This window comes from Bidens hawaiensis, unplaced genomic scaffold, assembly GCF_021521415.1.
Source record: "Bidens hawaiensis isolate Kalapana, Puna unplaced genomic scaffold, B.hawaiensis_p1.1 tig00020332_1, whole genome shotgun sequence".
In the NCBI taxonomy this organism is placed as follows: Eukaryota; Viridiplantae; Streptophyta; class Magnoliopsida; order Asterales; family Asteraceae; genus Bidens; species Bidens hawaiensis.
In genome coordinates this window covers 117,072-140,498 of record NW_027493093.1, presented here as the reverse complement: position 1 = coordinate 140,498, position 23,427 = coordinate 117,072, and the positions used below count along the sequence as shown (strand labels likewise).

The 23,427-nt window shown below is 32.6% G+C and overlaps 3 protein-coding genes across 3 annotated transcripts; 2 read left to right on the top strand and 1 right to left on the bottom strand.

Annotated features, from left to right (window-relative positions):
- The first annotated feature begins 780 nt into the window (after positions 1-780).
- LOC143560447 (glycosyltransferase-like KOBITO 1) lies at positions 781-5,610 on the top strand. The gene is made up of 11 exons (XM_077048746.1): positions 781-1,188; positions 2,384-2,533; positions 2,625-2,677; positions 2,753-2,861; positions 2,938-3,072; positions 3,237-3,281; positions 3,476-3,663; positions 3,772-3,913; positions 4,356-4,402; positions 4,870-4,954; positions 5,035-5,610. The coding sequence occupies exons 1-11, from the start codon at positions 1,036-1,038 to the stop codon at positions 5,290-5,292; spliced, it is 1,365 nt and encodes a 454-aa protein (XP_076904861.1). The 5' UTR covers positions 781-1,035; the 3' UTR covers positions 5,293-5,610.
- A 1,926-nt stretch (positions 5,611-7,536) lies between these two features.
- LOC143560448 (DNA-(apurinic or apyrimidinic site) endonuclease, chloroplastic-like) lies at positions 7,537-11,554 on the top strand. The gene is made up of 11 exons (XM_077048747.1): positions 7,537-7,650; positions 7,771-7,888; positions 8,503-8,603; positions 8,756-8,835; positions 8,914-9,365; positions 10,171-10,281; positions 10,362-10,499; positions 10,587-10,634; positions 10,757-10,837; positions 10,940-11,099; positions 11,208-11,554. Exons 1-11 carry the CDS (start codon positions 7,598-7,600, stop codon positions 11,327-11,329), a joined length of 1,464 nt encoding a protein of 487 aa, XP_076904862.1. The 5' UTR covers positions 7,537-7,597; the 3' UTR covers positions 11,330-11,554.
- Positions 11,555-12,546: 992 nt separating this feature from the next.
- Positions 12,547-15,211, bottom strand: LOC143560431 (uncharacterized). Its single transcript, XM_077048733.1, has 3 exons — positions 14,891-15,211; positions 14,655-14,763; positions 12,547-13,397 (listed from the first exon to the last, which is right to left on the bottom strand). Exons 2-3 carry the CDS (start codon positions 14,755-14,757, stop codon positions 12,667-12,669), a joined length of 834 nt encoding a protein of 277 aa, XP_076904848.1. The 5' UTR covers positions 14,758-14,763; positions 14,891-15,211; the 3' UTR covers positions 12,547-12,666.
- Positions 15,212-23,427: the final 8,216 nt, after the last annotated feature.

Genomic DNA, 23,427 nt, shown 5'->3' with positions numbered 1-23,427 from the left:
TTTATTTGAAAAGGTAACTATTTAAAACAATTCTTAATTTTACAAATGAGTCATTAAACTGTTTAGAGACAATCAATAGCTAAGAAGGGGGTAAAGTTAAAAAACAAAGGAGACAAAAATAAGAAGGATTTGTGACTATACAAAAACCTCTTAAAATTAAATTCATAAAAATTATAAAAAAATTACAACTCAAAATATAAATAAAAAACAAAAAAAAAATTAAAAGAATAAAATGTTTCCGTTATCACTTCCGTTAAAAAAATAAAAAGAAATTAAAAAGATTTAAAAAATTGACGAAAAATCACAATGAAGAAAATGAACAAAAGACACAATTATAACTAAAAAAAGACAACAGATCATAAAATATAACACAATGTTTCGGTTTTCGGAAATTACCGGGTAAAAATCGGGTCCGATACCGAGTATGAATTTTGGTACTAAAATGTCTACCTTATCCGTATCCTACAAGTGGGGCCGAGTAGTAAGAAACCGGTATTAAAAAACCCAATTTTGGTTTTATTTTCCGAGTCCGGTTCTAGGTTTGTGCTTTTTGTACACCTCTATTTGGCTGTATGGTTTCTGAGGAAACGTTCAAGCCAAACACTAAAACTAGCATAGACCTGACTAAAACAACGTAATAAGTTCGAACAGAGTAGGGTAAGGAGACTGGTAAAATAATAATAATAATAATAATAATAATAATAATAATATAAAATTGACAGCAACAAACACTGACCAAAGTCACCAACGACAAAACACCTGACTTGTCCTTCCATTTATAAAGACAGACACACTTGAAACAACAATCATCTTCTTCTTTCTTGTTGTTCATCGATCACCATCAATGGCAGGTATTTATTCCTCCACCCGAGCCACTCCATCACATTCATCTCCACCGTCTTCTCACATCTTCAATTCCTAAATCCTACTCTTACTCACACTCCTCCCCTTATCTCTCGCACTCTTCAATGGCGCGGCGAAATCGACGATCCCACCACCCGCTGGACCCCCAAGGACCGCCTTGAGTTCCCCGGTATGGATGCCTCCACGTCATCCGATCGCATTACCACTAAATCATCGTCGTCGTCGTCGTCTAGCTGTGCCGAGATCTTAGGGCAAAGCCGCTCTGTTACGTTTCCGTATTATAGGGATTGGAAGTTTAATTATACGTCCGATCTTAAACCTAAGGTAGTTTACACTTTCTAATTCTTGTTCTGATTGATTTGCTTTGTATGTGATTTGACTGAATTAGGGCTTAGGGTTTACCAGAACTTGAAAGAATTGGAAATTGTGAGATCTGTTTATTATTATTATTATTATTATTATTATTATTATTATTATTATTATTTCACTGAAGTTTAAAATGTTTAATGCTAAATTGCAGGTAATGTGTGAATTGAGGCTTAGGGTTTGGTCTTGACTGTGAATTACTTGAATTTAGGGATGCAAATTGTGAGATCTGTTTATGAAATCAATCAATCATGTTAGGGATTGAGTATTATTTTATTGAAGTTGAAAATGTTTAATGTTAAATTGCAGTTAATGTGTTAATTAGACAGTGGTAGTGCCCTATTGTAGTATGTTTTGAGGTTTTCGGAGTGCATTTGTTGAAATTTGTACATTAGTCACTGATTCATTTTAAGGCTATTGGGTGTGGATCATTTTGGGTCACGGAGGGGACGGTCACGCAAATACCGGGCTGCGGTCCCTCAGGTCACGCGTGACTGCTCACGGAGGTTCTTTACCAGTTTTCTCTTTTTTCGTTGTTATTTTTTTGGCTACTTGGGAGGAAAAAGAATGGCTAGGAAGAAGGGTTTAGGGTTAGATTACTTGGATCTGGGTTGATTTGGGGGGATTGAAGTGGGGAATGCGAATTGGAAAATTAGGGTTTTGGGAGGAAAAGGATGGCAAGTGATGGAGAATGAGGCGAATGACCCATAACACATAGCCTAAGGATAAGTTAAAATTTTCAACTTAGATTAAAGTTAGCATAAATAGTTGTTTTAGATCACTTGTTCATGTGCCATAAGACTAATGGAATCTGCAATGTTATAATCACAGATATGCATCACTACAAGCACTTCTGCTGGCTTAAAGAAAATATTACCATGGATGTTTTTGAAGTATGGCTTAGGGTTTGGTTTTGACTGTGATTTACTAGAATTTAGGGATTGGAAATATTTAGGGCTGTTTATTATGAGATCTGTTTATGAAATTGTGATAGTAGGATTACTGTTTTAATGATCTTTTGAACATAAATAGCCACTTGCTCATTTCAAGTATAGGTTAAGTTCTTTATCTGAGATTGAAATTAACTTATATCATTTTATAATAGAAAAAAACTTCCATAAGACTAATGGCATCTGCAATGTTCTAATTGCAGATATGCATCACAACAAGCACTTCTGCGGGCTTAGACCAAATATTACCATGGATTTTTTATCATAAAGTTATTGGTGTATCAAATTTCTTTTTGTTTGTGGAAGGGAAAGCAGCATCTCCAGGTGTATCTAAAGTTTTAGAGTCTATCCCTGTGAGTTCTTGTCACGTATTGTCTTTTTATGCTTCTTGAAGAAACTTATATCGTCGTTCCAATAAATAGTTTTTACTTAATTTGTTTGCAGGATGTAAAGTTGATATTTAGAACAAGAGAACTTGAAGAACAACAAGCCAAGAGGTTAATTGTGTTGATGATCTTCTTATTCTTTAATTGTATTACTAGACGCTTATGAATCCATGTTTTGATCTTCAGTCGAATATGGAATGAGACATGGTTGTCAAGCTTCTTTTACAAACCTTGCAACTATGAATTGTTTGTCAAACAATCTCTTAATATGGAAATGGCTATCGTTATGGCAAGGGTATGATTATTATTTATATTTCTAATTGCATTAACATTAAGATGAAGTTGATGATGATTTGCTGGTTTACTTCTAGGAAGCTGACATGGATTGGATCCTGCATTTGGACACTGATGAGTTGATATATCCAGCTGGCACTCGTGAATACTCTCTCAGAAAGCTTTTGTCAGATGTCCCAAAATATGTTGATATGGTTGTGTTTCCAAATTATGTAAGTTATATTCACTACCGCTGTTATAATAATATAAATACTTAAATAGAATGATATAATAGGTTGTGTGCATTCAAAGTTAAAAATACACTTTGGTTGACTTTTTACAAATATAATTTAAGTCAATCCATTAATTACTAAGTGGTTTATACTCACTTTTGTAGGAGAGCAGTGTAGAGCGAGATGACATAAAGGATCCTTTCAGTGAGGTACATAATTCTTTTGCTACTTACATGCATATATTTATATATATATATATAGAAATAGCTAAACTTGAAAGAAATAAACAATGAAAGATGGAAACTGCAGTAGGATATTGTTCATTACCCGTCATTCATTCTATTAAATGATTATAAAACTAGCAGTTACTTTTTTTGAGTTGGAAATAATTGTTTATTTCCAGGTTTCAATGTTCAAGAAGAATTACGACCATCTTCCAAAAGACACATACTTTGGCAATTACAAAGAGTCAACTCGTGGTAACCCTAACTACTTTTTAACTTATGGAAATGGGAAAGCTGCAACTCGTATTCAACATCATCTTCGTCCTAATGGTGCACACAGATGGCACAATTACATGAAGACTCCAAAGTAATGACCATATCTTTTTATATTATTATTCACCACATAAGGCATTGTTTTCCTTTTGATTGCATATTTTACTTGTGTATCTTTAGTAACTTGTATGCGTTTGTTTAGTGAGATAAAGTTGGATGAGGCTGCTGTCCTGCATTACACATACACCAAATTTTCAGATTTGACATCAAGGCGTGACCGTTGTGGCTGCAAACCTACAAAAGATGATGTTAAAAGATGCTTCATGTTGGACTTTGACAGATCTGTAAGTATTTATGCTTGTTTTGTTCTTTTTTTCAAAGGTCAAGATTTTTCTTGCTAGGTTTTAGATACGTGTAGGTAAAACTATGAAAAGTTGTGCACCAGAATTCATATCGTTAAGTTATTTCCAAAGACTGATGATGAGCAAATAAACAATCTTAATATGAGAACTTCTCAATAATGAAACGTTTGCTATGTCATTAGAACATCTTAAGTGTTGGAATATATGTGCATTTTCTTATAATTGTCAAGAACCATGTGATTGCATATCCATGCTAGGTTTAATTATTGGTTTAAACAAAAATTCGATCTTTCTGTTTAAACAAATTTCTGTGATCTCAATAAACAGCCATATTTGGGTTGCTCTGTTGTTTTTAAGGAGTATAAATCCGTTTACGATATTATATTTTTCATACCATTAATGATATCCGCTATTTGTGCTGCAGGCTTTTATTATTGCATCAACTGCAACTGAGGAGGAGATGCTAAGCTGGTAAGCTGCTTGTCGTTTTCATATGTGAAAGAAACTAGTCAGTTTGCTTTTGCATACTGACTGAATTTGTGTTAATGTTTTAGAAATGATTCCATAGTCTTTTTGCTTTTGCATTTGACATTTTACATAGACATTACCATATTTAGAACCCAATCATCTATTGCATTCTACTTATTGAGTAGTACAGGTGACAATTTTGACCCATTAACTTATGAACAGTTGACTTGAGTTAATTTTTAAAGATAAAACAGACGGGTCAAACATATAGATCGAAACCAAATTACCTTAAGATTAACAAGTTTAATATGTCAAAAGTTCAATTTTAATGCATAATACCTTCTAAATCATTTTGTTTAGAAACTTTAGTGTATTTGAAAGCTGCATTTATTAATCATGTATGGCACACTAATTGTTTATAAAAGTTGAATTAGTTTTTTTTAATCATATCTTGACACGCTGATGTGCAGGTACCGTGAGCATGTTGTGTGGACTGATAAAACTTTAAACATGAAACTCATGAAGGGAATTTTGACCCGCATTCATGCTCCAATGGCAAGTCCAGTTTCTTTTGACTTTTAGTTTTGTACCCATTTTCTAGTTTCTTATGTTCTTCATGTCTCTTACTTCAATAGGTAATTATTCAAGGATTAAGAGAAGCCGGCACATTCTCTTCTTTAATTGCATCTGCACAATCTGGGGCGGATCATCTGTCGCTTGTCACTGACAATAATAATAGTTCCTCTAAAGCCTATGAAGGGAAGAATGGTGACAAAACAAAAGAAGTTGATTTGACTGGTAGGAAAGTTCTAGACGCATCGGACAACGTTTTATCTGCAGTTCCACCACTCCCACCTCCAACCGAATATGATGATGGTGATGATGATATATGAATGATTGTTTAGTATGAATGGCTCCCGATCTATAACCAAGCATGATGTACATTTTAGGCGTAGATTAGATTCACAGGTTGAGCACAGATATTATTTACGGCTCTTGTTTCATATTGATGCACTCGGCTTATTTGTCAACATTGGTTTTATCAGGTATACAATGTAAGATCGCGTCTTGTCTTGCAGGACGAATTCTGTGATCTTTATTTGATGAGTATATGTGAATATATGGTTTTACTCTTGGAAATGCTATTTTGGTACGCATGGCTTAAAATTTTGGTCGAGCCTTGGGGATTCTAGGGAAGTAAGCGAGCATAGCCTGAGCTTGTGTAAGCTCGAGCTCAGCTTGTTTAACTTAAAAGAGCCCGAGCCCTGTTTGTTTCAAGCTTTATGTCTTAATATGAAAATTTGCTTATATATTATAATGATTATTTTAGTTACTGCATACACAAAATACAGGATGAATTGTGATCTTATCCATAAGTAGAATGTGTGTTCAACTGCAATTCCTTTCTATAAAATGTGATGATATGTGAATCATATTCATCGAATACGATAACTCACGGTTATGATATTTGAGCATATGCTGGCTGTACCTAAGGCGCCCTCTGCTCCTCACCTTAGCCCTTCCCTTGGTATTTTTTCCTTAATGGTTATTTACCGCATCACTGCGGTTGGTGATGATTGTGGCTGTCATGAGGGTCACACATTGGCGAGAACAAGGCAACTAATGTGATCTCCACGCAACGGCGAAGGAACATAGAACCATAGAGGTAAAAGAGGAGTAGCAGTGAAGGCAACGACAGTGGATTAGTGAGCGGTGTCATACCGCTAGCCTAATAGATGAATTGAAACATTAGAAGTAAAATAAGACAATTTTTTTAAAACGAGTTGCTTATAGAGCCAATTATACACAAGCTGTGCTCCTTGAAAAACACACTTCAAATTAGGGTATTTATAATTAGCAACCTTTTTAAGTTACACAATTAGTTGGTTCCATTTTAAATGTAACATCCTAACATGTGCGTATTCTTTTAAAATATTATTTAACTTCGTGTTTAAGAGCTCAAAAGAAAAAAAAAAGAAAGGCAAAATTTTTTACTCTCTAAATCATTCTATTTTGAAGGAAAGTTAAGAGAGGAAAGTATTAAAGTTTTTCTTTATTTTCATTTTCTTTCATTAAAAAAAAAAACTCATGAACATATATACTTTAGTTTCCTTCTATTTCTTTTACTTTGTATTCTAAAATAAGACTCGAAAATACAATGTTAAGATCTTAATAAACAAAATATTTATAGTTTGCTTGGGTTTTACCTTGTATTTCATGTATCCACATATATATTTTATTTAAGGAAATTGCATAAAAAAAATTCTTTATATGCATATGATGTTTAAAAATAAAATTTTAACTTTTAGCAATCATTTGCTTTTAAAAGTTATTTTTCTTATCGAGTCGACCAAACACATTCTTAAATAAATTGATACATTTTTACTTACAAAAGAAACACTCATGAATTTTAATATAACTTTAATCAACTTATATCGACCTTAAATAATATGGTATAGATTATTCATGTTTGCTTCTATTCTTCATGACTTTTCATTGTATTAGTATATAAAACAATCCTATGCACACGATTAACTAGTTTTTATATTGAACGTCACTAGAGATATGCTATAGAGAGTACGATTTTCGATTTATCTTTAAAGGTTATATTTTTCTCTCTAATTGTGTTGTTTAATTACCTTGTAATTATATTAAATTGACCCGAGCTGATTCATAAATCTATAAATTGACTCAACCGGATTCCAAAAAATCTATAAATCAAGTTGTCAGGTATCTAAATATCAAAACATAGTGAACCCACTGAAAATATTCATGGATCCACCACCACATATTTTGGCTTCTACCTTTCTAATGTAATAAATGAAAATGATACAATTGCTATCAAAGACTACAAATAACAAATCTAAATGAATAATTTACACGTATGACTTCCGTCGTCACAAGTCATCTCTTATCTCCATCCCGGTTGTCTCTCCACGTCATCTCCATCTCAACCACGTGCCCATTAAAACCCGCCACGTCCCGTCCCGTCCCGTCCCATCCCATCCCGCTCCATCTTTCGCACACAATATACTATTTTATATAAAAAAAATTACAAAGATATAAATTTATAAAAATATGTTTTTATAAAACTCTTAAAAACATATCGAATGAAAATGAAGTTGAGGTTGAAGATGAGCAGCTGGGTATTGCAGCAGTGGTATTAAATATTAATATCTAGTCATCTCCATCCATCCCATGAATCAAACCTTAATTTTAGGGTTTCGAAATTTCTTTATCCACCACAAAAGGTATCAATCACATTTCTCAACCCTGGAATTATTGTTTTATTGATGGATAATAATAATAATAATAATAATAATAATAATAATAATTAGGTTACATTGTTTTGTTCTGTTATGTGTGTATAGGATTGAAGTAACTCAGAAGAGCTTAAAGATAGGAGCTTTGATTTGTATGAACCCTAGAGGAATTAGGTGTCAAAGGCTTTCTTCAAATATGAACAATTCATCAAGCATTCAACCAGAGGTAACTGTAACTGATTCATCTAACTTATAATACATTATCAACTCTCATTTCAATTCATTTTAGAAATTAGGGTTGATGAAATTGCAATACATTGTTAAATACTTTAACATATTTTAATGTAACTGGATTGACTTGTCGACCAATGTAAGTATCATAATATACATCAAACAAGTCAGGAGGTGCAGAGTGCACACTTGTTTCGGTTTATTACAATGTTGACGAACGGGGGTCCATGGGGCAGTTACCAGCCTAAACTGATATCTCGTTCTTTTGGGTCGTATATTCGTTCTCTGGTTCACAATAATTCAGTCACATACCTGTTCTTGATCTCGTCTGAGTTTTATTATTTTGGGAACCACTAAGTTGTTATTTCTGAAATTCCACAACATATTTTGGATACATATGATGGTATCTGTGCAATGCTATGTGGCTGAATGCTGTTTATATTGGTTTTGGAAGTTTAATGATTTCTATAACTTGCTCTTAAAATGTTATTAAGTTGGTCATAAAATTTCTTATAATTTTTCTAATCTTGTCTTTACAATGCATATATTGTACATGTGGAAGAGTGTTGTGGTGTTCATCACGTTTGTTTAAATTCTAATGCAATGCAGGAAACCATAACAAAAGGTAGAGTTACTGAAAATTCAAGTCCTAGCAACAAGCATGATGCTATTGAAAGAATGACGGTTCAAGAACTAAAAACAAAATTGAGGTAACTTCTACATTGGTAATCCGTTTGGTTGGTTAAATTTGTATGCTTTAATTATTGTTTACTTTTATCATGTAAGGATCTAGTTCAAAGGAAAGAAATTTCAACATTATTTTTATGACCTAAGTATCTTTATTGAGGTTTTTGAATTGTAGGAGCATTGGGGGCTCAACAAAAGGTTCTAAACGTGATCTCATAAACACGTTAAAGAAAATCTTTGATGAAGAAGTTGATGGTACTCACTCTTGTAGTTGTACATTATTAAATACTCTCTACATTTGTTAACAATAATCTTTATTATTTATACACCAAGATTCTCGAGAGATTGTTGAACAAGAAGAATCCCATGAAAAAAGTTCAAAAAGGAAGGCAAAGAGTTTATGCATTGAACAACATACTGAGGTTACAAGCACGGTTTCTGTAGATAAGGGTATCAAGAAACGAGCAAAACGAATCACAAAAGATGTAAACATCACTTTGAAAGATTCTAAGGATATTGAAAACGGTAACAAGAATGATGTTTTAGAACGTGAAGTTGAACCATGGACCGTTCTTGCTCACAAGAAACCTCAAAAAGAATGGGTACCTTATAATCCTAAAATCATGAGGCCGTCTGCTCTTAATGGTGATACAAAACATGTGAAGATTATGTCTTGGAATGTGAACGGTTTACGGGCTTTACTAAAGTTGGAAAGCTTTTCTGCATTGGAACTTGCACAACGAGAAGATTTTGATGTACTTTGCTTGCAAGAAACCAAATTACAGGCAAGTTTCTTCCCTTGATATCCATAACATGATATGCAAGTTAGAAATTGCAATTTCAATCCATTTACCTATGACCATGACAATTTGGTTGTGTTTTATTTCAAATATTAATCACATTTTCCAAGATAAAGTTCCTCAATCTAATCTTATTAGTATATTAAACAATTTGTAAAAACTACACGAAAAAGTCACAAAACTAACTTTTGTATATTGAAGTCCTTCAGCGTGTAGTCGTGTATTAATTACACAACAAAGTCCCTAAACTAGTTTTAATCTATTAAAGTCCCGCAACTTCTAATAACTACACTAAAAGTCATTAAACTAGTTTTCGTATATTTAAGTCCCTTAATCTGTATGCAACTCACATACTTTTGAAGGACTTATAAAATAATGACTTCTTAACTCTTAATTGGTCAAAATAATAATGTAATTTAATTTAGTTATTGTTATTATTATTATTATTATTATTATTATTATTATCATCATTATTTTTGCAAAAATGTTAATGTCACTTCTTCAAATTCGGACCAATTTAAGAGTTAACGAGTCATTATTTAAAAATACAAAATCAACAGTACGTGCAGTTTAAACAAGCTTGTGACTTTTCCGTGTATATACTGCAAGTTTAGATACTAGAAAAAGCACTTTTTTTTGTGGGAAAAAGAAAGGATATTGGTTTTTAAGATATTAACCTTAATATATAATATAACTGCAAAGCTGTTAACCATAGCCAGATAAGGGCTACGGTTATCATTTCCGTTATATATAATTTCTTTAATATTTTTTTGTTTAATTGTGAAAGCAGGAGAAAGATGTAGAGGCAATAAAACAACGTCTTCTAGAAGGATATGACAATAGCTTCTGGACTTGTAGTGTCTCTAAGCTTGGCTACTCTGGTACTGCAATCATCTCTAGGGTATGATCATTCCTCGTTGCAACATCATTACTATAAACATTGACCTTGTTTATTATCTTGATATTTTCAAATCTTGATAGATACCACCACTTTCTGTTAAATATGGACTTGGCATACCCGACCATGATAGTGAAGGAAGGCTCGTGACAACCGAATTCGATTCGTTTTATTTAATAAGCGGATATGTTCCTAATTCTGGTGACGGTCTTAAAAGGCTGGTAAATATACCAAACTTGTAAAATATCGATTTTTTTTTTAATTTCTTTATCATTAAAGTAATGATTTTATATGCTTGTTGAACCTAGTCTTACAGGATAACCGACTGGGATCCTAGTCTTAGCAGTTACATAAAGGTATATTTCCCCAAATCTTAAAAATATTCTGAGTTATATAATATTTTTTTATTGTCTTGTACTCTTGTATATGATTTCTGTTTTTGAAGTGTTGGAAATCCGTGATGAATTTGTTTCTGTAGGAGCTGGAAAAGTCAAAACCGGTGATCTTGACTGGTGATTTAAATTGTGCTCATGAAGAAATCGACATCTACAATCCTGCAGTAAGTGATCCCTACTATAAGCAGAAGTTAACATATTTAACTAAATTGGGTACGATATTTATGAATAGATTTATAATTCATATTATTGTTTTAATATTATAGGGAAACAAACGAAGTGCTGGTTTTACAATTGAAGAAAGAACATCATTCGAGGAAAATTTCCTTAAAAAGGGTTTTGTTGATACCTTCCGGAAGCAGCATCCTAATGTCGTTGGTTATACTTATTGGGGTTTCAGACATGGTGGAAGAAAAACCAATAAAGGTATTTTATTGCTGTATGTTTTAAGCTCATCTGATGTATGATTATTATCATCATTATGTAATATGTTATGTTTATATGTTCGGTGTTATGGTAATGAATGATGAACAGGGTGGAGGCTCGACTATTTCCTTGTATCAGAATCAATTGCAGACAATGTTCATGATGCATTCATTCTCCCGGATGTTGCAGGAAGTGATCATTGTCCTATTGGCCTTGTTCTTAAGTTGTAACCTTGACGGATTACTTGGATCAAAGTGCGGTTTTGATGATATCACTAGATGAAGTGAGAAAATATTAGCACTTTGTTAAGGTTGTTGCTTTTGTAGTAGTAGGTGTTTATCTTCATTTTCTTTATAAATTTTGTTAATGCAGTCTTCTTTCTCTAGATTATTACCAAATTAGTATTTTGAATCTTTCGTGTGTCTAGTTCTAAGAAGCTTGATCAGAAAAATCTCTGCGATATGCATATAGAAAAAAAGCGACTTTCGGTTGTAGATAATCCCTATTTGGTTATATATAAAATAACGCCTATGTGAAGAGGTAGCCTTTGCACCTCGATTTTCAGGACCTAAAAACACTCTTTGAACATATGACATATCTAACAAGCTACTAATTTGTAGGGCTACTAAACGGGTTGTGTTTATTGGTTAGTCGGACACAAAGGTGGGAAAGTTTACACAAATACGAAAATCATGTCACATATTAAACAAAAGTTATGTCACATTAACAGGGTTGAGACTGGTATCATAACTGCCCAATGTTAATATTGGGTATCGTACTGAATTTGTTGGTATGGTATGGGTACAAGTATCGATACGGGTATTTCGGTACAAGACTTGCTTTGGTAGCTATCGCGTATCGGTACATGTACTGGGACCTGAACCGATTCACCTTTTTTGTTACTTGTACCGGTACCAAGATCATTGAAGATTTGATAAAAAAACAAAAAAACAAAGTGATACCAAATTTTGACATAAAATATATATTTTAAGATTATTTGTTATCTATTATTTTTAAGCAATTATATTTAAACTTTACAAATTACTTTCAAATTCGAACACAAAGTATACCAAAATAGTTTTAGTTATTATATAAAACACATTTAAAAAAATCGGATAAATATGTTTAAACTTTACTAATTTATTTTCAAACTTTCAATTTCTTACATAAAATATAACAAAATAGTTTTAGTTATTATATAAAACACAATTAAAATTAAAAAAAAACAGATAAATGGTTGATAAGTCGACCCATGAACCCGCCAGGTTGACATGGACACGACTCGTTTAGCTAAACGTGTTCGCAGGCTCGACCTGAAAATGACCCGAACCTGTTTAGACTAAACCCAAACCCACAGGTTTCGTGTTAAAACAGAATCACAAAAACTAGGCTAAAAAAAGAACTAGTCATTAAAATAATGATATATTGAAAACAAGCCATGTATAACTACCATCTAAACTCTCCCACATTCTTCTATCATTACCAAAACCATCACTCAAAAAGAGTTTCAATACAAACTACCAAAAACAAAAACATCATCTGCAACTCATCCTGCTGAACCTAGGACTCACTGGTGCACACGAACACGTTGACTTCCACGCCCTTGAAAAGCCGACCCATGACCATTTTGACTTTCATATCTTTGACCCGTTGACTTCCTCCAGTTCCCATTATTCCTCCTCTTGTTATTCCCATGAAAGCTCCTATTATTCATATTGTTACAAACATAATTATTATTATTATTATTACCTTGATCACCTTCTTTATTATCATTATCATTTTCATTCCAATCCCACCAAGCATTATTATCATTACAACTATCCCAAATAATCTTCCCATGATCTATACAATCATCCCAATTCACCGCACTTTGATCTTTCTTCACATCATCACTATCGCCCCAACCATAAGGCGAGTAATCTTTATACGGGTCGGGAAGCATATTATCAAAGATAACAACCGGCTCACGCGGACTACCGTCATCATGAACCACATACTCATTATCAAAATCCTTAATCAAACCATGATCAATGTCAGCGTTCCAATCGATCTTGTCAATGTATAAATCTGGATCATGAAACGCGTCATCACACGGGAGACCATGAAACTTTGCATGGAATGTATCTTTTGCGGTGTGGAACGCTTCTTTTCCTGCAGAATCATCCCACTTTAATACGTTGTCGTAAAGATGAGTGAATTCCTTTGCTTCCAAGAACTTTTTCCATGAGAAAGATCCGACTAATGAGACGAATCTTTTCTCCCAATAGGGAACGCTTGGTTGCCAATTTGGGTTCCCACCTGAAACACGCGATAAAATATTTTTCAGTTAAAGTAAACGCGGTTACCTTTTATAAACCATGCAACATTAAGTCGAAAAGATGAACAATAACACGTGTGTTTCCAAGAACTGCTCCGCTTAAGCACATCTAAATTTTGCCAATTTCTAACATAATGTTTTATAGAAACAAAATTTACAGTGAACTACTTTCTACTTCGTCAACTAAAAATATCAAAGAATTCGTTTTACAGTACTCCACATGATTCATAAATGTTTTACGCAACCCGCTCAAAATATTGATGTCATAACAACATTTGTATTTTAAAAGATACCCCAACAAGCTTTCTGCTTTAAATGAACTTACAAACCCTAATACCACATTCGTATTTAAGCAACGTTCTTACACATAACAACACTATATTACGCTATCACCCAAATTGTCCAAAAAAAATAAGAGAAACAAATTATGGCACATGATTATTAACATAAAATTATTAAGCTAGTAGTGATTTATGTTCAACAATATAAGCATCATGATGTTAATGATATACTACTTAACTACATTTAAGTAATTATCATACAAAAAAAGGGAAATCAAACAAATGATTATTAACATAAAGGTATTAAGCTAATAGTGAATTATGTTCAACAACAAATGATTTTGACACAAAATACAACACAAAGGATTAGAGGCGATCACCATTATTCAACATTAATATTTTCATACTTCTATTTCCTTGCCCCTTGAGGCTATGAAACTACTTAGTCGAGTCCAACAGGTCATGCATTGTAATGCTACGGCCTGTGAGTCTATGACCCCAAGATCTATGAACGTAGTTTTCAAAAGACTTAGTTTTACTAACCAAAAAGAACTACCATTTACCTTCTATTTCGATGTAATGTTTGATTATATAATCTAAAAAATCATTTAGACAAAAAAAAAATCATGCATTTTCAAACTCTTTTTTTGTTAACCAAAGGGCATTCATAATGAATTTCTCATATTTTATAAAAAAAAAATCTCTTAAAAGGGTAATGCTGAAAATGCCTAAAATCAAATAAACATTGATTTGAACATGCATATAGGGTTAGGTAAAACTCAATAATATTTTAATAAATTTGACATGAACAAACAAACACACACAATTAATAACCCACCAACTGCATGTGATTCCTTTACACATTTTACCCCCAATCTTCAACACCCAAATGCATGCAAACAAATTCACAAACAAACAAATTCTATAAAATTTAAACACCAGTCACAAAAAACATACCAACAGGCGGTTTTCTGTAGGGATTATTATAATAATTATTATTATAATCCGTCCTTCCAAATTCTTGATTACATTTATCACTCTTTCTTCTCCACCTGTCCATGATCCCCTGCAACACAAAATAATAATTAACCAACCATTTGTTCCGATTCAAAGCACCAATCGCATCAAAATCAAATCTTTAAGAGAACCCTGAAACCGATTAACCGAATTCGACAGGAATCGGATATGGGTACCTGCAATTAGGGTTCAAATTGGACCCAAGAAGACGAATTTGGGGCAAATTGTGATATGGGTATTGTGAAATTATGATTGTTTGATGATCAGAGTGAAGAGAAATACGTCTTTTTTTTTTATTTTGGGTTGGCGTGGCGTTTTGTGTGTGTACACACTTTATGGTTATATATATATATATGTGTACAGATGGCATATACACATGTTACATGTTTTTATATTATTTTTGTTAAAGTTTTTAATGTCCAAGATTGACTGACTAATTAATTTTAATAGTATAAACTATAAAGTATGATTTATTGATAGTGAGAGTTCTGGGTTTTGTTTTTTATTTGTTTCGGCAAAATCTCACTTGCGTAATTATTTTCACGGGTTTTCGAGTTCTATTTTACTTGTTTAGGCAACTTCACTTACGCAGTTATTTACGCTTTTTGCTCACGTGGTTGATTATTAGCGACGCCTGTAACGATTTATAATTTTTAAAGTATTTTAATACTTACATTTTAATTTTGGAGCATTTGAAAATTCAGTAAATATTAAATGGAAATATGGGATACTATCAGATTTGATTAGTTGTTTAAAATATAAAAATGGCTGGTTTGATTACATACCATTTATATGTTATATTATGTATCGTATCTGATTACATAATGATATGTCCTTTTATACATATTTCATAATAAGATTTAGTATAAGTAGTTGGTAAACGAGTATTATCATTGTAATTAATGTTACAGCTTATATAATTAACAAATAAAGATTCTAACAAATACAGCTTATCCACTCTACGACCGGCAGATTTGCTCGTCTTTGGTTGGGCCGGGAGAAAACACGCTTGTGTTGACCTCACAGGGGTATCTCCCTTAGCTGGTTTGAGGGATAATGGGTTTGTAGCTAGAGGTGCACAAACCGGTTTTTTTAAAAAAACCGGTTCGGTTATTAACCGGACCGGTTTTTTTTGGCCCGGAAAAAAACCGGTTCGGTTAATAACCGGACCGGTTAATAACCGGTTTTTTTCTGTCAAAACCCTAACCGGTCTAACCGGTTAGGACCGGTTTAGAAACCGGTTAGAACCGGTTAATAAACCGGTTTTTTTATTAACCGGTTTTTTTTATTAACCGGTTTTTTTTTTTTTTAAATTTCGCGGTTTCAAATACGAATATTTGTTTTTTATATTTTGTACTTAATGAAGACCATTATTTTTTCACAGTATAAACAAACCGGTAACTACAAGGCAAACCGGTAACTGTTGGTAGCGTGGTTGAACATAGTTTTGCATCATCTCCGTGAATTGAGGGTTGTCGAAGTGGTTGAAAGGAAGTGTTTGTTGAATCACAAAGTTTGAAAACTGTTGACGTACCGCTTCAACGTCGTACGTAAACACCCCTCCTTGATTCGTCATCTCCGGCTGCGAACTACTTCCCGCTTCGTCCTTCAAGGCCTTGCAAAAGCGCTGTTGTATATGCGCTTTTAAAGTGGAGTTTGCATCTTTGGCATAGAACTTCAAACAGTGCTTGCATCGAGCTTTTTGGCGACCGTTAGACAGTTCGCATAGGTCGAAATGTTGCCACACATCTTGGTTTCGTTTCGTGGGGATGATCCGAACGACCGTTATGTCTGTGTTCGAGGCACCCATGTTGACGGATGAAGCAGCACTTTGGGAGGCCAACCTAAACTATATATAGTTGTTTGTGGGGGTAAAATGTTAAAAAAAACGGCTAGAAATCAAGAAAAAACGGGCAAAAAAGGACCCAAACGATCATATGGCCGTTTTATAACGGTCAAAAACCGGTTAACCGGTTTTTAGGTTAACCGGTTTTTGACCGTTAACCGGTTAACCGGTTAACCGGTTTTTTAATAACCGGTTTTTAAATTTAACCAGTTTTTTTACTAACCGGTTCAATAACCGGTTTTTGTCCACGAATGAGTAACCGAAGTACTAACCGGCGGTTCAATAACCGGTCTAACCGGTTTTTTAATAACCGGTTTTTCTATTAACCGGTTTTCGGTTAAACCGACCAAACCGGTTCTATAACCGGTTTTTTTGAACACCTCTATTTGTAGCTGGGCAAGCAATGAAAAGGGCTGAAACGAAGAAGGTGGATAAACATGCTAAAGCCTGCGAAGAGAACCAACATGTTTTTGTCCCTCTGGCTTTTGATACATTTGGCTCATTGGCACCGGAAGCTATCCGTTTTCTAACCAGGGTCCAACAGGTTGTGCATAGCAATGTGTCGACTCCAAAGGGGCAGGGGTATGTCTTTAGCAGGTTAGGGTTTGCAATTCAGAAAGGGGTGGCGGCGCAACTTGTTGCCCGCCTACCTGCTATATTGATGTAATATCTATGTTTCTACATATTGGAACCCAATTTTTGACGCATCTAAATAAAGAAGATGAGTATATCTGAAAAAAAAAATATTCCCTTTAATATTTACTAAACTACTTGAAAAGGTTCTATAAAAAAATATAAATACAAATATATATATATATAATTACTTCACTAACTTTATCATACATGTATATTATATTTTTTGTTAAGTAATAATATATAGAGAAATGACAAGTGTAAATGTGTAATGAAATGCACTAAAAATTGCAAGTCATTTTAGATGTGACAACGTATTTTAAGGCTATAGTAAATGTGCATGTTAAATTGCAATTATTCTAGACGTAACATAGTACTAATGAGTCGGGCGCGACACGGTAATCGCACAGTTCATCTAAGCTTCACATTGGATATTTTGGACGCATAATGGAAATGAATTAGACAGGCTATTATATATATGAGGATTAGAGACGTGCTATTTGTCAAACAACCCAACAAACTTTTTTTAAAAACGTAATTCTTAAACATATATCAATGTTATACTTGAATTAAATAGAATAAAATGTCCAATTTAATTTTATAGTATTATATTTTTTTTAACAATATAATGAAGTATTTGAATTACATTTTGAGTTTAAAAGTTTGATGAAATTAGTTTTAAACAAAGAAAAAAATAGCATTTTTGCCTCATTCACCTTTCTAACCATCACCTTTGTATTATTTACACTCTTTTCAAACCTTTTTAACTTTCAGTTTATTACAATCTTTTTATCGCTTTAAATCCTTTAATCCTTAAAAAACAATTACCAATGGTTCAAAAAGCTTTCACCTAAAAAAGTTCAATACTTAAAAAATATATTATACTAAAAAGACTTGCAAAAAATGTTAGCCGTTAAAAACAATTTTTAACTCGATATTAAACATGTGCCCTGCTTTTAAAAAATTAACAATATGATGTCTAGGCCTTTGTTGCTTAAAAAATGTATATACTGATTCTATTAAATGCTGCACTAATTAATTTTTACAAATATTTGAGTTTTTTTCTTTATTTTATTTATTTATTTATTTATTTATTTTGGTCTTTCACTAGAATGGTGTTTTCAATTAAATATAATACTTATTAAAAAATTCATTTCGACTTACAATTATATTTTAAGTTCTTCTAGAAGGCACAATAAATTTCTAGATGTTTTATTTTTATTTATGTATTAACTTGCCTGTCATTGTTCAAAAGAATTAACTTGCTTATTCATTATAGTTTGACCATTTGATATTCCAATATTATTCAAATATTTTTTAAATGATTTACCAAGTTAAATATTACTTATTCAAAAAAGATTAAAAGCACTGGTCTTTATTTATGTATAGATATTTATTTAATACTTCATGTTTTATCTAAAGAATCCAAATCTTCATTGAAAAGGTAATATTGTTATTAATTTAACGAATATAAAGCCATACCAAGTAATGATAATTCACTTTGGATTTGACAAATTACTTAACCACTAATTCATGTTGTTAATAATTATTTATTTACTTAAAATTGATGAACATTTGTTGCTGCAGGTAATTCTAGAAATAATAATAAGATGATGATCAGAATAAAAACAAAATCCAGTTGGGTTTTTCTTTTGTACTTCAACAAAGAAATAAAATGGGAAAGTGGTCCTGGACTTATTGAAACGTGGAAAGAGAGTCAAAGAGAAAAAAAAACAGTCAAAAAGACCCTAGCTACGGAAGAGATGGGTACTATACCGGAAGTATTGTATCAGTACCGTCATAAAAAATACTAAATCAAATTTGAATAAAACAGGATACCAAATATTGTACCAAATGTATTGGTTCGGTACAGGGCCGATTGTGGTAGTGCTTTGGTATATTATTCAAAACCCGACTAGTTTATTCACTAGCTGTTTGTATGATTGAGTTCTCGTTAAGTTTAACCAAATAGTAAAAACTGACATCTTATAGATAAATATTTGTTTACATAGCTCTCTAAAAGCGGATACTTAATTAGTGTAACTAAACCGGTATGTGCTTAGTTTGGTAAAACCCGATGTTGTTAGTTTGGTAAAACCGGATATATATTTATTGTTTGAACAATAAGTTAAAAATGAATAACAATTATAGATACAAACCGAACATGAGTATTTGGTTTTGTTGCATACTTATTGTTATACATGAAATACGTGCTTAGTTAAATACTAATAACTTGTGGAAGCTAGCCTGAACGTTCGTACGGATATAAAAAGTGCAACGGTTAACTTTAACCGATCTTAGAACCAAACTTTATTTAAAACTATCGTTTTTGAACTAAAAGTTTATAATAAATTATCATAACTTAAAATGATATATGTGAAACAATTTTATCACAAAATATACACATTTTATTTATAAAACCGAATGACGTGCGTCTACACTATATTTACGTTCTAACTCATAAAAGAAGTTCCTAAATGAAAATATATAAAATAGTGTTTTCTTTAAAAAGGTAAATATACTTTATTTTAATAATATAAAATATTTTATTTACTTACCTTGCCTTATTTTTGCAAGACACGACAATTAAACGCGGTTTATGGTTAAACCGACACGAACCGAACAAAATTTTTATAAAATATAAAAGCATAACCGAACAAAGAATTTTATTCACAACATGTAGTTACATTGTGATAAATAATACAAAAACTATCTTATACATGTTTGTATTAAATATTAACAAAATATATACAACCTACACAAAATAGATAAACTACTCTTGTTCTAACTTCTAAGCATAAGAAAACATATAACATACACACGAAAAACATATAATCTACACAAAAAATTCAGCATCAATAAAATACACACGCACATGAAAACATATAACTTACACACGGAATTTTTATACTACACAAATACAATTTATTCATACATTAAAGTTTCTTTCTATCCAAAACCAATTTCTTCCAACTCAATATATGAATATCTGTCAACACGTAGTTACATTGTGATGAAAACACATAACCTACAAACGAAAAACATATAACCTACACACGAAATTCAGCATCAATAAAATACACACGAAAACATATAACCTACACACAAAAAACATAAATATACTCACGAAACTATTATCTTACACAAATATATTTTATTCATACATTAAAACTTATTTCTGTCCAAAACCAATTTCTTCCGACTTAATATATCAATATCCATAAACACGTAGTTACATTGTGATGAATAATACAAAAAACTATCGTACACATGTTTGTATATAATATTAATAAAAAAACATACAACCTACACAAAAACATATAACTTATACTTGTTTTAAGAATAAGAAAACATATAACCTACACACGTGTAGAATATGCGTATATTTGTGTGGTTTACATGATTGTTGATGTCGAATTACATATGTAAGTTGTATGTTATACGTTTTAATTGCTCAAAACAAGTGTATGTTATATAATTTGTGTAAGTTGTGTATTTATTGTTTATATTTAATGGACATATTTGTATGATTTTTTTTTATTATTTATTACAATAATTTTTCTCCCTATATTAACTGAAAAAAATATATTATGTTTTGATGTTTATTGTTAAGAAATTACGCGTTGAGATATGCTAATAAATTGAGTAGAAATAATTTTTTAATATAAAGAAATAATATTATATGAATAAAATTTATTTTTGTTGGATAAAATGAAGAGGGGAAAATATGTTCACAAACGGTTTGTTTGGTTGCGACTTGGTGTCTTTGGAAAAAGAGAAACGACCTTGTTCATAGCGGGTCTCCGGTCTCAATCTCGAGCCTAATCGAGGAAGTAAAGGTGTTAGGGGTTTTTATGGATAAAGAATAGAGGGAAATTGAAAGAAATTTTGTGGAAGGATTGGTGTAGGTTCAAACTGTAATTTCGCTTTTCATTTTTGGTGTGTTGGTGCTCTAGCGTCTTGCTAGTTTTTTTTAATAAAATTTTTGTTGATCGTTCAAAAAAAAAGTTAGGTATATTAATTTGAGAGAGATTTATAATAGGTTATAATAGTTGTATTAATTGAAGAGCTTTAGTGTATTATTGTTGCATTTACATCTTTTTAATTTATTTTTAAACATTTAAACATATATTAAACTAGTGATCCATATTAATTTCTCGTACTAAAATTAGTTTTCGTGTAAACTTAAAAACACACACACGTGTGTGTGTATATATATATATTAATGAAAGAGGCGGTTTAAACTATTAACAACATGAATGGTGACATTAGGGAAATAAAAATGGCATGGAATTTAAGCTAAGCGTGGCACTCTAATTTTTGAGTAGGTGTTAATTCTGAAGCTAATTAATCTTATCTCAAAACATCTAGAATCTATACACATTCCATTTGCCGACATATTTGAAAATAGAGAAAATATGTTCACAAGTGTTTTGGAAATTCAATTTACATGTATAAATATGTACAAATATTATTATAATAATAGTATATATTTATTTTTAACTCTAACCTGGATGTAGTTAAAACGAAAACATCTAAACACATATATAGTTAATTAATATGATAGGATGGGTATTTATAATTAAAACGCCCGCTTTAATATCTAACAGTTCAAACAGTTTATTCTCTCGCAAAACGTTTGTCTAATAATACATGAAAAACATTTATTTATTTTCAGAAAACAAACAAGGCATATATTTACACCTACTTCTAGCTGAAGAGCAATTTGATCATTTAAATTCTCGCTGCTATGTAGTGGTGGTGATTTGGAAAAACATTAGTAGATGGTGTAAGCTAGCCCCGTTTGGAGTTGATTCAATAAAAGGTATTTTAAACTCCTTAAATCAACTTCCGGAGAAGGAGCATAGGAGGCAAATGGTGAAGTCGATAATGATGGTGACGATATGAAGCATGCATATGGAGAGCTCGAAACAACCTCATATTTGAGAATGTGTCTATGAAGATCGAAATTATCATCGGCGAGATAAGGTGTTAAGTTTTCTTTGGATAAAAAATAGAGCAAAACTATTGGATAGATTGGTCTATATGGGATAATTTCTCTTTTTAATTTTTGTTTAGGTTGTTCCCGGCCCTTGCTAGCTTCTCGGTAGGAGGGGTTCGGTTTTGTAGGTTTTAATGTAATTTGTTGTTTAAAAAAAATTCACACGTACTTCTTATGTTGGTTCTTACTTTTGGTTGTTCGACTTTTAAAAGTTGATATTTCGAAACGAAATTTTAGTGGGTGTTACAGGTTCAGACCAAGGGTCTGATACTTTGGATCGATTTGGGACCTAAGAATATTGATGATGGGGGTAGCTAAATCCCCAAAGCCAAAGTAGCAGTGAACGCTTCGACTCAAGCACCTTAAGAGCTAGATCGCGTCCGCCTCGATCGCCTCCTCATCCTTGATATGACGTGAACATTAAAGTTGACTTACTTTATCTGCCAAAAGTATGTGAAGGTTGGACACATGCTTGGTGAGTGTTATCCAAGCAAAAGGAGATTAGTACTTTCACTAAATAGTAGGACATAAACCTGCAGCTCAGGAAGTCAAAAGTAAGACAATCCTGATCAAGCGAGTGAGCTAGCACACCAACTCAGCTTGACCACAATCCTCACTATATAAACCCCACCTGTGTCCAGGTTTTATCATCTCGTTTCCCACACTCAAATTCCCTCTCTAAACTTACTCTCTCTCTCGATTAACACTCTCGAAGAACATATTAACTTATTCTCACGTCGAAGATTGATCGGAGGAGACCCCCCCCCCCCTCTGGTGAGCTAACGAATATTCGTGTTTGTAGGAACCAATCAAGCTATCAACATCTGGAGCCATCTACATCGTCTCTAGCCTATTTATTTGTTGAAGCAACAAGTTGGCGCCTACTGTGGGGCTGCGCCACTTAGAACTAAAATCTCTTGTGGTTTAGCTCCTTTGTCTCTCATGGTTGGAGAAGACACTTCGCGGAGGTGAACACTACATCACCTCCAAACACTTCACAAGCTGGTCCTAACCACGCTTCGCCGGAAGTGAACACTACGCCACTTCCAAACACTTCACAATTTGGTCCTAGCCATGCTTCACCGGATGGTTCAAGTACGCACTCCCCGTTGGAAGAGTTCGTCGTTGAACCATCATTCCAAGAGTATTCTAACTTAAGAACACCTTCTCCTCTCAGGGGTTCTGTTTATCGCCTAATACGAACGTTTTGCTTCCTGTTGAAAGGATAGACC

Excerpts from the sequence above, each read along its gene's own strand:
- LOC143560447 (XM_077048746.1), top strand. The coding sequence starts at position 1,036 with ATGGATGCCTCCACGTCATCCGATCGCATTACCACTAAATCATCGTCG. Across the intron at positions 2,534-2,624 it reads AAGTTTTAGAGTCTATCCCT|GATGTAAAGTTGATATTTAG; the intron begins GTGAGTTCTTGT and ends ATTTGTTTGCAG. Across the intron at positions 2,862-2,937 it reads TGGCTATCGTTATGGCAAGG|GAAGCTGACATGGATTGGAT; the intron begins GTATGATTATTA and ends GTTTACTTCTAG.
- LOC143560448 (XM_077048747.1), top strand. The coding sequence starts at position 7,598 with ATGAATCAAACCTTAATTTTAGGGTTTCGAAATTTCTTTATCCACCAC. Across the intron at positions 9,366-10,170 it reads TGCAAGAAACCAAATTACAG|GAGAAAGATGTAGAGGCAAT; the intron begins GCAAGTTTCTTC and ends TTGTGAAAGCAG. Across the intron at positions 11,100-11,207 it reads TGGAAGAAAAACCAATAAAG|GGTGGAGGCTCGACTATTTC; the intron begins GTATTTTATTGC and ends AATGATGAACAG.
- LOC143560431 (XM_077048733.1), bottom strand. The coding sequence starts at position 14,757 with ATGGACAGGTGGAGAAGAAAGAGTGATAAATGTAATCAAGAATTTGGA. Across the intron at positions 13,398-14,654 it reads CTACAGAAAACCGCCTGTTG|GTGGGAACCCAAATTGGCAA; the intron begins GTATGTTTTTTG and ends CGCGTGTTTCAG.